The sequence below is a fragment of the Rattus rattus genome, chromosome 15 (assembly GCF_011064425.1).
Source record: "Rattus rattus isolate New Zealand chromosome 15, Rrattus_CSIRO_v1, whole genome shotgun sequence".
NCBI classification, from domain to species: domain Eukaryota; kingdom Metazoa; phylum Chordata; class Mammalia; order Rodentia; family Muridae; genus Rattus; species Rattus rattus.
In genome coordinates this window covers 36,826,302-36,841,061 of record NC_046168.1, presented here as the reverse complement: position 1 = coordinate 36,841,061, position 14,760 = coordinate 36,826,302, and the positions used below count along the sequence as shown (strand labels likewise).

General features: G+C 38.1%; 1 protein-coding gene across 5 annotated transcripts in view; it reads left to right on the top strand.

The window, feature by feature from the left end:
- The first annotated feature begins 2,895 nt into the window (after positions 1-2,895).
- The window catches only part of Dmxl1 (Dmx like 1), a 153,008-nt gene continuing 141,143 nt past the window's right edge, over positions 2,896-14,760 (top strand). For all 5 annotated transcript variants that reach the window (XM_032885664.1, XM_032885663.1, XM_032885662.1 and 2 more), the window contains exons 1-2: positions 2,896-3,427; positions 12,065-12,190. In XM_032885664.1, the coding sequence (XP_032741555.1) occupies positions 12,160-12,190 (31 nt within the window). In that variant the 5' untranslated portion in view covers positions 2,896-3,427; positions 12,065-12,159. The remainder of the gene's footprint in view (positions 3,428-12,064; positions 12,191-14,760) is intronic.

Here is a 14,760-nt window from a genome sequence, read left to right as displayed (position 1 = left end):
ACCTGAGGACCACAGGGTTGTAGGTGAGTGCCACCTCACCTGGTTAAATCCTTGCAAACATTTGAATACTGATTGGGAGGATCTCAGAACCGAGAACCTCAAATATCACTGAGAAATTTGATTAAAACGAAAAAATGTCTGGATAACTTAAGAACAAATACATCAACAGGTTGGGTTTATTTAAAAATAACAATGACACAGAACATTTATTGGCTGCTTTCTATATGCCGCAGATTGTTCTCTTTTAAATCTCATGATCATTCCATAAAAAAAAAGATCACTGTCCATTCTATAGTTAAAGAAAGCAAAAGGAGATTGCATGATCTGTCTAAGAGAGTAGTCACGGCAGCTCTCAGGCAGTCTGCCGGAAGGACTGCACACGTGCTTAGAGAGCTTAAACAAAACTGAAAGAAGCACAGAGCAGGAGAAATGTCAAAACAAAGCAAAACGCTGCTGATAATGAAATTAAGCTTCCCATTTTTATAGATGAGGAAATGAACTTCAGAGTTAATAAACATATCCAAAGTCATATATCTAGTCTCTATGCAAACCAGGACTTTGCGTCCAGTTTCATAACCACCAATTCATTTCGTTTCTATTTATCGTATCACCTTGAATGTGCTTCCAAACAAAAACTAGGCACAAGAGAAAGAGTAAGTATGACAAACATGGTCCAGCCACAGGATTTTTGCATGTCCCACACCAGGACATAAAACATTTCAAATTTCAGCCTGTAAAAGCACCCTAGCCTGCACAAGGCCCTGGCTTCCATCTTCGTGCACACATCTCTTTCCCAGAGTTAACTTAAAGTTGCTTTACATAAAGTTGAAATGATAAATGAGAAACAAATTCAAGCATGCTCGTGGCTGTATTTGTTACTTTTTTCATTACCGGGACAAAACACTTGACAAAAGTCTGGTAGAGAGGAAAGGCTTGGTGGTTTTCTGTGTCACTACTAGAGGGGATACATCAGGTGGGAAGGCAGAATGGGAGGAGCATCAGATGGCTGGTGTCAAGAGACAGAGATAAATGTGGTCGTTCCTCTCCCCTTCTCCATTTTTAGTCTGGGCCCATGGTGTGATTCTGTCTACATCTCTCATGGGTTTTCCTTCTCAGTGAAATGTATCCAGAAATGCCCTCACTGACATACCCAGAGATATGTCTCCCAGGTGATTCCTAGGACTGCACTGTAGATCAGTAGCTAAGTGCTTGCTTAGCAAGTATGAGACCACAGTCAGTTTGCAACTCAAGATAAAGCCAACTTAGATTTCACAAATCTCAACAAAATATAACATTTTGTCTTTTGTCTTCTTTTGAAAAGGGGTCTCATGTAGACAAGGCTGCCCAGTCTCAACCTTTCTATGTAGTCAAGTCATTCCTGAGTCTCCTGCCTCCTCCACCTTCCAAGTTCTGGAACTAGGCATATGTCACTCCATGCCTGACCTAGTGTTGTCCATTTATGAAAAGACTGGAATTTTGAACCCATTTTCATCTTTCTATTTTAAAAGGGAACATGGCTCATAGAATATTATTATTTTGTTTGATTTTGTTTTTTGAAATAGGGTTTCTCTGTATAGTCCTGACTATCCTGGAACTCATCCTCTAGACCAGGATAGCCTAGAACTCAGAGATCCACCTGCCTCTCTGCCTCCAGAGCGCTGGGATTAAAGACATGTGCCACTATTGCCTGGCCTCAGGTATTTTTTAATTGCAAAAAACTAAATGTATATTGCAAATTTCTTAGGAAAAGAACATAAATGGTTACTAGTATTTGTCACCAAAATATTAGTTTTAAGATTCTTGATTTATTTAATTTTGAGACAGGAACTCTCTCTGTAGCTCATGCTGTTCTATTAACACTCACAGTTAAGCCTATATTATTATTATTATTATTATTATTATTATTATTATTATTATTATTATTATTATTTTATTAAACCCCACCTGCGCTTCATAAACTGGATAGTCCTGAAATTCTTTTCTGCACCCAAGCTCCAAATTCCGGTTTGGCCTGAATTGAAGTTTCTAATCTACGCAAGCTCCTTAGGAGGCTGAGGTATCAGCACCAAGCTGTCTCTGATGCCTCTCGCCTCTGACAGTACTACTGCAACAAAGTTCATGGTAATATTCATCTAGTTGAAACTTTCTTGAACACTTTGCACTACACTTGTGCCACACATTTGAGACAGAGAGGAATAGAACCGCCTGTCCCTAAAAGGGGAAGCCATTCGAACAGACTTTTGTTAGTAACAATACGAAATTAGTGTCAAAATATAATGAGAACTGGATCTCACTACTGGTGCCTGACAATTCATTTTGAAATTCTTGGGTTCTTTTTCCAAAACAAAGTAGGATTGGCGGGTCATCATTATCGGCATTATTTTAAAATCTACTTTGTCCTTATTAAAATAGAGCATTTATATTACTGAGGAGTCTAAACCTTTCTAAATTATCTTGTTTAGTGAGTTGGAAATGCGCAGAAATAACCGCGACAAGGCTAAAAGTGTTTTCCACGATCACATTTGCAGATTCCCTCGGGGCGCCGGGGGGGGGGGGAGTGGTGCATCTTGGGACTTGTAGTTATACCAGGAATAAGGGACCTGCAACTCCTCCTTGTCAAACTTTCTGTGCTAAGAGTTAGGTTGATCCCTTACCAAAAGCACAGCTTGGTTACTTTTAGGTAACCTTACTTCACTCTGTTTATGCTAGACTCAAACTGAGCCTGGGCTCCTCCACACGCCTCAAAGAGATTGGCTTCTCTTCAGGAAGGGGCGGAGCTCTAGGTACGTTCGGGTCTCGGGATTGGCTAACTCTCGATTAGAAAAGGCGTTGCTGCCCTATGTACTGCCAGCCATTCTGGAGCCTTGAAGAAAGTCTCGCGATATTTTGGCGCAAGGGCCAGAGCCGCGTAGCGAGCGGTGGCAGCTGCTGAGGGCGGCGGGACCGCGGCTGGGCTGAGGTCGGTCTGGTGAGGAGGAGCGCGAGCTGCCGCGCCTCTCAGGCTGTGCGTCCCGACGACCGGGATCGGGAATAGCGTGTGGACAGCTCGGTCCCCGAGGGCCGCGCCCGGAACGGATAGGTGAGCGGACACCGAGCTTCACCTGAACTGTGGTGACAGGTGCAGAGCAGCGCGGCGCCGCACTCGCTACCCGGCCCGCCCCCCTCAGGCCTCGGCCGTCGGGCTCGGGATGCGCCGCGGGCCCCGACCGAGCGTCTGCGGCTTCGGGAGCCTGGCACCGCCGCGGAGGAGCGGCCGCCGCCCCTAGGGGAAGGCGCAGGGAGACGGCTGAGCACGGGCATGAGCTGGCCGCGGCGTGTGCTGCGGGACTAGGACGCCGCCATGAACCTGCACCAGGTGCTGACCGGCGCGGTGAACCCCGGCGACCACTGCTTCTCGGTGGGCAGCGTCGGCGAGCAGCGCTTTACGGTGAGGACGGGAGAGGCCGCACGGCCTCCGCTCCAGTTAGCGTGTTTTCGGGTTTAAAAAAACGTCTGACTCCTTCGGGCCAAAGTAGTTCCTCCAAAATGTTAGAAGAATCACGAATTGGGGGGTCGGGGAGAGGGTGTTGATTTTCCCGTTGCATGGGCCTGTAATGTGGAATTAATTTAGATTTGCTTCATTCCCCCCAACCCCAGGTCAAGGTTCTAAGGTCAAGTCTTTGTAGTTAAAAGAGTGGGTGTCTTAAAACAGTTACTGATTATTAAGCTAGATTAAATGACAATATAATGAAAACAACACCGTTCTATTTATTTTTCTTAAAGTTCACCTATGAATAACTTTGCAAAGAAAATATTCTCCATTCATCCCTAAGTTCCTGTGAGTTACATAGGCAACAGCCTTGAAATCCTTGAAAAGTTTTGAGGGTGTTCGAGGTAATTCCTGATGGTTGCACTGTTGTATCTTCCAGCGTTATCTCCTGTTTGCTAAGGGCAGGTTAAGATTTAGCCAGTGTGACTTGCTTTTCTTTTCTATTCTATTTCCAGCTGTTAGAACAAAGATAGTCTCACATTTCTGGCTTTAAGGGTTTAATGACATTTTTTATCTTAGTTTAGCTTTTCTAATAATTTCTAATAATTTCAAGTCACAAGTCAATAGTGGACTTCAGACCTCTAGTCTAAACATATTTATTAGTGTTGATGACTTTAGCTACAATTTCTTTATTAAACGTAAAATTTAATTTTGTACAACTAAAGCGCAAACAGCTTAATATGCTCCAGGCTTAGAGATCTTAATTTCTCTGGTGTGTGTGTGTGTGTGTGTGTGTGTGTGTGTGTGTGTGTGTAAAAGAGAGACAGACTCAGACTTTCGTTAGAATAAGTAATACCCAGCATGCTTTAGGCATTTAATGCTTAAACTGTACTTGTAGAGTTATGCTAGCCTGTGACTTCCCAATGGAGTGGCACATGACTCTAGCAGTTGTCAAGATTCTAATTCTTGATGTTTGCTTAGTCTAAAGTTCTCAGGGGAAGTGAGGGGAGGAGATATCGGTCTTAGCATTTGTCACCCCACAGCTGGACATTGCTGTCTCTCCTTAAGGAAGGAAATACAGCCAGCAAGTCTCCATTGGATGTCTTCCTGGTGAGAGCTTATAGGAAAATGATGTTTTCTGCCATCCCCTAAGCTTAATGAGAGCTTTCTCCAAGACAAATGCTATGAACTTTTTAAAAGGGCATTCTGAATGTACATAGGGCAGTGTGGGTACTTCAAAGCGTTATAAATTGACGGCCCATTTATACATCCACATGCATTAATCTATAAAACCTTGGCAAATTGCTTTCATGCTAGTTTTCAGAAGCCTTTAAAGGTTAAATAGTAACCATATACTAGCATGTAACTTTTCGCCCATTTCTGTTTTTAGTCAGTTTTTCCTAAAGCAAGTAATGATGACCTTCCTGTAAGCCCATTGCAGATTGCTTCCAGATAAGCATATAATCAAAGAAGTTACATTTATCCACAGATTAGATACCTAGACACATCTAACTATATTAGTTTGGTATAAAGATCCCAGATCCCTTTAATTTTTGCAGCAGTTTAAAGATTATAGTTAGGTTTTTTCTTCTAGCAGCCAGCTGGAGTTCCATTTCAGCAAGTTTCTTGCCCCTACTTCCCCGAATAAATGGGTGCATCTTATATTTCTTTGTCTTGAAATTACCCATTTTCTCCTTCATGTTTATGAACAGTCTATTGTTTCTCCTTTGAAATCTGTTTTTAATCTCCCTTGTGTGAGTGTCAATGAAGGCGTTGAGGATCAAATCATAGATCTCTGGCATTTTAGTCAAGCATTTCACCAAGCTCCACCCTCCCATAGCTTTTTATTTTATTTTTATTTGAAGAGCAAAATTAATGATACATAATGTATGAAGAATAAAAAATAAAAATCTTTCAGTTGCAACTATACTTGAAGTATGGACTTGAGATTTTGCAGCCTTGAAGGATTCTTTCATCCTTTGTGGTGCTTCATGGTTTCTCTGAAGATGAGCCTGTGTTTGCAGTTCTTCCTTTTACACAGATGCAAATAGTACAACACTTGTGTTGGAGGATTTCAAAGAACAGGACTTTGGTTCCCACTTAAAGTTTTGACAGACTTCAAATTGAATTTGAATGACAATTTTCATGTTTTAACAATTACTAATATAGGTTAGTATATCAAAACATTCTTTTTTTTTTCTTATTACCTCAAGTTCCATCACACTAGTTTGGATTTGCCTTTAGAAAGCTTCTAGTGGTCAATGACCATGTGTCTTCTGCTTTCGGAGTGTGTTTAGTTCATTATTAAGCAGTGTGGCCTTGCTTGAGTATCGTTGGTGGCTTCATTGTGAGTGCCTAGATGGTTACTGAGGCAGTGGTGATACTGCTTAGTAGTTGAGTCACAACCTGGTTTGGTTTCAAGCATGGTTCTTTATCACTAGGTTGCTTTGTTGTTTGTTTGCTTGCTTTTGTTTTCCTTTCTTTTTTAAATTTTACTTTTGTTTTTGTTCTAAGGGTCAAGCCAGTGGGCCTTGCCTTACACATGCTTACATGCTATGGAAGCTTTCTATTACTGAATACTGTTTTCACTTTTTTTTGAGGCAAGGCCTTGCCATACTGCCCAGGACTCCTGACACACAGCCTCACTCACCCACCCACCCACCGTCTATTTGTTGACTAGCTGGGCCACAGGTCATTAGTTTTTTTGTTTTGTTTTGTTTTGTTTTTAAGCAAGTTCTCCTCTAACTTCTAAAATTTTTTTAATAATTTTTTAGTGGAATTCTGTTTGGTGTTTGTTATATGAAATGTCAACTCTTATGATTCAATTAAGGTTATAATTAATTGTATATTATGCATGTTACTTTGTATTAGGAAGTACTTTATAAATAGTGCCTGATTTCATGAGTGGGTTCAGAAGCTTATTGCAGTGCAGTTAATAATTGCTTTATTAGTTTAGATTTGAGTCTCAATATAATATTTCTACTAAACATTTTTGAATTTTTATCATCCATTTGTTAAACATTTTAATATCAACATAAAGTGAGGAATTAAAGGAAACACTGGGTACATTGAGCCAGAATTCTTTTCCTTGGTTACAGTCATGCTTCCCTCATTCTTCTTGTGATACTGTGTGAGTGTTCTAATCTTGATCTATTAATAGCTTTTGTTTTTTTGGAGGGAGAAAATGCTGTTTACAAGCACAGTGATTTAAAAAGAGACACCATTAATTAGAATCTAGATGTCCTAATATTTTCTGTAGCATGCTGACAAAAAAAATAATACATTTCCTTTTCTGATTCATCCATACTTAGTGCTGACAATGTGTTTTAGGAAGGAATTTAGTTTAAGTTTTTAAAATTTTGTTTCATATTATTTGTTTGTATATGTGGCACATGTATGGTAGCCTAAGGACAGTTTGTGGGAGATTGTTCTCTTTGTCCACTGATGATTGAACTTAAGAGTTCTGGGGCTTGAACTTAGGTCATCAGGTTTGGTAGCAGATACCTTTACTTTATGAGCGATCTTACTGATTCAATGAGGTTAATTTTTTTCTTCTTTTCTTTTTTTTCGGAGCTGGGGACCGAACCCAGGGCCTTTCGCTTGCTAGGCAAGCGCTCTACCACTGAGCTAAATCCCCAACCCCTGAGGTTAATTTTTAAAAGACAGAAAGGTTGTGCTAATATTTAGGATTTTCTTACTCTGTGGAGGGAAAGCAAATATTTTATAACTTCAGGCTTTCTTTAATAACAGACAAACACTGTGCTTATAGCAAAGGGGATCCAGATTATAAATTGATAACTGCAACTATGGTTCTAAGGGGATTTTGATAGGGAGACTAAATAAGTGTTTTCTTTCCCCAACTTTCTGTGATAGTAACTCATTCCTTGTTTCATTTTAGAGATGCGTTATCAGTGGCAGTATGATTGCTGTATTGGGAAGATAGAAACGTTTTATGAATGGTGTGTGTGTTTGTGTAAGGTCATATTAATGTTTGTAGGTGGGGGGTTTATGGAAGGGGAAAGTTTGCTTTGTACCTATCTGAAGGAAGAGAGAGCTGTTTGTGGTATCTATAATGCCATTATAAATAACTTCAGTGAAGCTTTGTTTTAAAGTTTTATTTTTTATCAGTTATTGTGTTTTTTTAGGAATAAGTACACTTAATAAAAATCATTAAAATAATCCTAATTGTCAATATTATGTTTAAAAAAGAGAGAATAAATATTGATTACAACATAATCAAACTTGAGTCATTTAACCCGAACATATTCCAAGAAAGAAATTTTTTTGGGTATTTACCTGTTGTGGATTGATTAAAATAAAAGGTTCATGAAAATGAACTCCAAGCATCTTAGAGAAACCAGTTTCCAAACTAGAAGAGTGGATATAATGGATATATTTTTGAAATTTATAATATTCCAGATTACTTGTGAGACTTTGAAGGTTTTAATGTTCTTGTGATTGAAGCTTCCTAGTGCACAGGACTTAGTTCTTCCTGTGCATTGCATCCTGTGTACTCGCAGAGGTAGTAACTTAATGTTACCTGTGCCTATTAGGAAGGTTTTTACTGAGGACCGTCATTGGTTAGGAACAGAGTATTTGGAGATTTGTTTGTTCGTTTTCCTTTTGAGACAGGACTTTGCTATAATAATAGCACAGGCTGATCTCTAACCTCCGCTACCCAAGTGCTGGGATTACTATGTATACCATTTTCCTGGGTTGGTTATAGATCTAACAGAAATAGTTGGTATACTGATTGTAATATGCTGATATTTTGTGACACTGTATTTGATTACCCAACCCAGTGTTGTTGCTATTGTTTGTTTGTAGTACTGGGAATTGAACCCAGGACCAGAAGCAATGTCGAATATCCACTTTATCACCGAGCTACATTTGTTAACTCCATATTACTATCAGCGCACCATTAAGTGAGTTTTTGTGAATAATTTATTTCACACAAGTCTATAAACTAAAACTAGTGTTTAAATTTTTGTTTATTGAGACAGGGTCTCTCTCTGTAGCCTTAGTTGTTCTGGAACTCACTGTGTAGACCAAGCTGGCCTTGAACTCACAGAGATCCACCCTCCTGCCTCTTAAGAAAAATGCTCACCACCATGCTGGTTTTTAATCATCATCTTTGAAACAAGGTCTTATGTAGCCCAGGCTATCATCTAGTTCACTAGTTAGCAAAGGCTGACCTTGGATTTAGATTCCTCCTCAGCCTTACTATTGCTGGAATTACTAAGGGAATATATGGGCAGACCTGGCTCACAGTCCATTTTAAGGCCCTTTTCTTATAGTATACTTTCATTTTTATCACCCCAACAGGCAATGTAAGTTCTAGAGGTTGAATCTTAAATATTCATAACCACTTTAAGTGACTTTCATGTGATACTTAATTTAGACTTTATATAAATTTATATACTCAAAAACAAAACAAAACAAAACAAAACAAGTTGGGCGGTGCTGGCACACTTTAACCAAAGCATTTGGGAGATAGAGGTAGGTGGATTAATGAGTTCAAGGCCAGCTTGGTCTACAGAGTGAGTTGCAGGGCTATATAAAGAAACTCTGTTTCAGAAAACAAAATAAAACAAAAGTCTTTAAAAGTACAAAACAAGGGTTGGGGATTTAACTCAGTGGTAGAGCACTTGCCTAGGAAGCGCAAGGCCCTGGGTTCGGTCCCCAGCTCCGGGGGGAAAAAAAAAAAAAAAAAAAAAAAAGTACAAAACAAGAAACTATCTCCAAATTAAAACATGGCATTGTTTCCACTTCCCACAAATATTGGAAAAAATAGCAGCAACAGAATTAATGGGCCTTTTCTTTGAGAAATGACATCCACTTATTTTGGGCCTAGAACTTAAAGTAAGTATATATGTGCGTGATCGAGAGGAATGCTGGAGAGTGAAACCAGGGCTTCTTGCATGCAAGGACATGCACTACCTCTGATTACTCTCTCTGCTCTTGTATTACCTAGCAGTTGTGATTGTGGAATCCATACCATTTCTGTGCTAAAGAATGTGAAAAACAGATCTTCAACCTTGTCCTTAGCATAGTTATTTTTAGATATCTATATCTTATAATTTAGGTAATTTGACATGAGTTAATTTAAGAATACTCCTTGTTGTCAACATTTTTTTTTTAACTTTCTTGAACCTTCTTGTTTTCTTGAGTCTAACCAAATCCAATACACTTCATCTTTTCTTGTTCCTGTTTGTTCCTCTGTCCTTGGCACTTGAGCACTTCTAAATAATATAAATAAAACTGGAAAATGTAATCATATTTATCAATTTTATATGGGACCGAAAAACTTCCCAGGAATCCTCCCACCCATCTGTTCATTTGTTTTATCTCCACCCTAACATTCTGTTACTCATAGACATCCACATGGAGTTTTTATTTTATTTATTTTTTTATTTTTGTCTCTATACAATGAATGATGTACTCTGTCCTAAATGTCCCAGGTTAAACTCTTACTCTGTGCTCCTGATTTATCTTCTCAAGTTCTGTCTGGAACTTTGGTCCTTTATTATCTACCTCTTTTTCTTAGAATTTCAAAGACATGCTTAAAACTTTTCATCTTAAAAAACAATATTTTCTGGTGGACCATGTCTCCTTAGTTGTCATAATCACACCAGAGTTAACAATGTCTTCTCTACATTACTTTCTCTTTGTATTTGTCAGTTCACCATTCTCTTGTTTTCCTTAGCTTAGTTATAACTCACTTCTTTTTCTCCCTTTCCTCCTCTTTTCTTCTTCCTTCTTGTCATTCTTAGTGTTCTTTGTAAGTGTTCTTTTAGGTTGATAATTCATCCTTGGTCATTCATTCTGTATTCACTTCCTGAGTATATTACCTTCAGTGGTAAGAAACCTGTCTTAGAATTCCAAACTGATAAATTTAAATGATCTTTGGATTTTTCACTTAAAGGTTTCACAAATACTCAAATTCATTATTTAGACTCAGTTTCCCCTATTGGCACATCTTACAACCTTTTCCACCTTGTTTGGTTTGTTTTCCTATATTATTATCTTTGAGAATAGTTGCAAGTTCATTCTGTCTGTCTATCTGTCTGTCCATCCGTCCCTCTCTTCCTCCCTTCCTTAGGATAGGGCTTCTGGCTGTCCTGGAATTCAGTCTGTAGACCAGGCTGGCCTCAGACTCAGAGATCCTGCTTTTTCCCCAAATGCTGGAACTAAAGGCATGTGCCACTGCCACCCCTAGCTGTTTTTCTGAGCTTGAGGCTTGGTGGAACCATCAATATCTCCTCCAACTTTTTTACAAGTCCTGTAGAGTCTACCACCTAGATAGTTTTTAGACTTCTTTTGTCTTTATCTCTACTACCTCAATGAAATAGCCTTTTAACCTATGTCCTTGAGTGCAGTCATGTGTATCTTCAGTTTAACTAATTAACGCTGCCAGAGCAGAAGGCAAGTTAAGATAAGTGTGACCTCTTCAGGTATTTTAATAAATGTTTCTAGTCTCTTGCGAGTTTTCATGTAGAACTGCCTTCTTAAACTTGAGGTATATCTATGCTATTTGCAAACTGTACAATAGGAATCCCAAGTACTATCTCTCTTTTACATCCAAATACTCTTAACACATTTATTCCAACAACTTTTCAACTCCTGCTTTTGTGGAAAATATCTTAATATTTAGCTACTCCTCATTCCTAAAGCCTTAGAGTGGAAGTCTCTAATCAGATTAGCTGTTCCCCCTGTAATTAATTAGTTAATTTTTGAGCCAAGGTCTTTCTATATAGTCCCTATTGACCTGGAACTCACTGTGTTGCTTAGGCTGGCCTCAAACTCACAGAGATTCTGCCTCTGCCTCCCAAGTGCTGGGATTAAATGCATGTGCCACCACCACCTGGCCCTGATTTTATTTTTAACCTGTAGCCTAGTTCTTTATTTCTGATATCCTTTGTCATTGCATTCCCAAGCAACTAGAGAGGTAGGGAGTGGTAAATACATGAGAACAAGTAAGGAAAAGAGAGCCTGGGATGGAGTCAACTGCTCTAAAAACTAAGTGCATTATGGTCAGGTGGTCCTAAGAGACAGAAGAGCATTCAGATTAGTGCATCTTTGGATTGTATAGTGTTAGAAATGTTTGATTTTAAATGGGGAAAAAAAAGAACAGAAGGAAGAGCAATGAAAGGTGAGGGAAGGAAACAGGCAGAAATGTCTGAGATAGATTTTATAAAAGAATAATCACGTAGGGCACTCTCATGGTAAGAAAGGAGTGGGGGTTTTATTGCAAGTGTAGTAACAAACTAAAATTTAAGCAGCGATTATAACTTGATTCAGTAAACATCTTTAGAAGTCATTTTTTGGTTTGGAAATAGAGATGGATTTAAGCAATTGGATTGTTAACAGTAGGACAAGAGACAGATGATTTTGTTACAAACGGGTGAGAGAAATGCATATGATGGCTTTCAAATGGGGTTGATTTGTAGCTGAGTTATATAGAGGAAGGAAAGCAAATAGTTCTAACGAAGGCTGTCTCAGAAGCGGTTAGAATGTATGTGTTTTAAACAATATGTAATACCAGTTTTGTACATATCTTTTGAAATGTCTATCATTTTTATTTTACCTTTTTAGGCCTATGCATCTGGATGTGACATTGTAATACTGGGAAGTAATTTTGAAAGATTACAGATCATCCCAGGAGCTAAACATGGAAATATTCAAGTGGGATGTGTAGACTGTTCAATGCAACAAGGCAAGGTTTGTAATCTTGTGATAACATGTAGAATTTTGTCAGAATAATCTCTGAAATATATATCTCCTATTCAATTAAGACCTCCTTTCCAAGGACAAAGCTACACATTTCTTTGGCTCTCTAAGATGAATTTTGGAGAATGTCAGGAATTCAGGTGGTGATTTGTCGTTGTTTTAAGATTTTTATTTTTATTTTATGTGTATGCCTGAGTGTATTTATGCGAACTCTGTGGGTGGGGGTTGGGGTGGGGTGGGCAGCAACCATGGATGCCAGACGAGGGTTTGTATCACCTGGACCTGGACTTACCAGGTTGTTGTGAGCTGCCTAACCTGGGTTCTGGGAAGCAGACCTAGGTGCTTTACAAAAGTAGCAACTACTCTTAATTGCTGAGCCATCTCTTGACCTGGTTTTGATTTTTGAGACAAGGTTACACTGTAACCTAGAAATCACACGGCAGCCCAAGCTGACCTTGAACTTACTGCAGTCCTACTGTCTACCTCTTGACTATTGAGATTATAGGCGTAAACTATAATTTTAAGATGTCACATAATCTTCCTTACTAATTGAGATAGAAGCATAATACTTATTATCTATAAACATACCTAAAGCTTATTGTTTTGGCATTAGAATGCAAAATTAATATAAAACAAAAATCTCCTGAGATGTAGCTTTCTTAAAATGGAAAGAAATAGGGGTTGGGGATTTAGCTCAGCGGTAGAGCGCTTGCCTAGCGAGCACAAGCCCTGGGTTCGGTCCCCAGCTCCGAAAAAAAGAAAAGAAAAAAAAAAATGGAAAGAAATAGCATTATTTTCAAAAGACAAGTCATTTCGTAGTCATTATTTGTAGGTAGATATTTATTCTAGTAACTTCTGGAAAACATAGAAAAGGTACATAAACTAAAATATGGAATTAAAAACTGTCAGGATTCTATATGAAATATAAAAATAGTAAATTGAATAAATAATCATAATTCAATAAATAAATAGAAAAAATAACAGCAAATACAAAACAGCGTAGTTCTTGTTGATCAGTTTAATTATATCTGTGTGGAGTATCCATACTATGCAACATACATAACTTAAAATAGCACCAAGAAAGAATAGCTGATTAGGCATATTTGTTTTTGAGACAGGATCTGTCTAACTTGGAGCTTGCTATGTAGACCAGGAGGCCTTGAGCTCACAGATCTGTTTGCCTTTGTCTCAGTGCTGTGATTAAAGGCACACATCACCATGTTAAGTACTTTATGATACTTTTGATAAAAGGTGTTTTTATTTCAGTCTTTATCATTTGTTGTACTTCCATTGTCTTTTGTCACCTTAAAGCTCTTTTCAATATAGTTGCAAATATGTCTCATATATCTGCCTCTTGTTTAGACCCTTAACGTGTTCTTCTTTTTAGGATTCTAAAACTGTGAAGGTGTTTTCCCCATGTTTTTAGTGTTTGCTCTCCTAGCCCTGTAATCTTTTGTTATTATTAAAAACTTACTTAAATATAATTCAGATTCTTAGAGCTAAGTAATATTGGAAATGTGATAGCTTCCAGAGAAAGCTTTTCATGAAGATTCACTAAATTATACAATTACCTAGGTTAGGAGGAAGTAATTTGGTTTTATGGTCAACCTAATAAAAGATGTTTTCTTATTGACAGGTAGTGCTATGGCCAAAGCCATTATCTCTTAAAGTATCAGGAAGCCAGGCAGGATGGCACCTATCTGTAGTACAGCTATCTGGAGGCCTAAGCAGGAGGCTTTCTTGAGTTCAGGAGTTCTGTGCTGTAATATGCGGAACCCATCTTGTCTCTGGACTAAGTTTGACATTCATCTGGTGGCCTTCTAGGAATAGGGAACCACAGGGTTGCTTAAGGTTAGGTGAATAAGTCTATAAAGTATCAGGAAGATTTTTAGGGTCTAGTGCTAAGGTACTTCTGTTTTTAAGAAAGAAAACACTACTTGACATCAGCAACGTTTATCATTAACATTTTTTCTTTATATAACCACCAAATTATTACCTGTATATCTCTTGTTGTTTTTCAGCTTCAAAACATTCTTAACTTATTTTCGTGGAAAAATTAAAATTGTTTCCACTGGCATGAATCATTGTTTAATATGGCTCAGACCTATCTTTTAGTTTTGTGTTCATCATTCTGTTACAAAGAACACTTCTAGCTAAGTTGGTCATGAGTCACCTGTAAATATGTGTTGTTTCTTTTAATCTTTATAACTGTGTTCATAATATACCTTCATTTTAAAATTTAATGAATACTTAATTATATTTTCAAAACCAACTCATATTTAGAGCCCAGTATTTCCTAGCTCAACACAGTCCAGCTGATTTGTGTATCCTATAAACTCATTCATTTAACATATTTGTTTTAAGTTTTTGTATATATAATATCCTCATCTCTTACTTTCTCTTCATTAGAACATATTGTTCTTTTATTTATCTCTACTTTTTATTTTTAATCTAGCTGGCTGTATATGTTGTTTTTAAGATTGGGTCTTAACTATATATCTGAGGCTGATCTATGATTCTTGTCCCTCATCCCATAATTCTGGGATGACAGGTTTATGCCT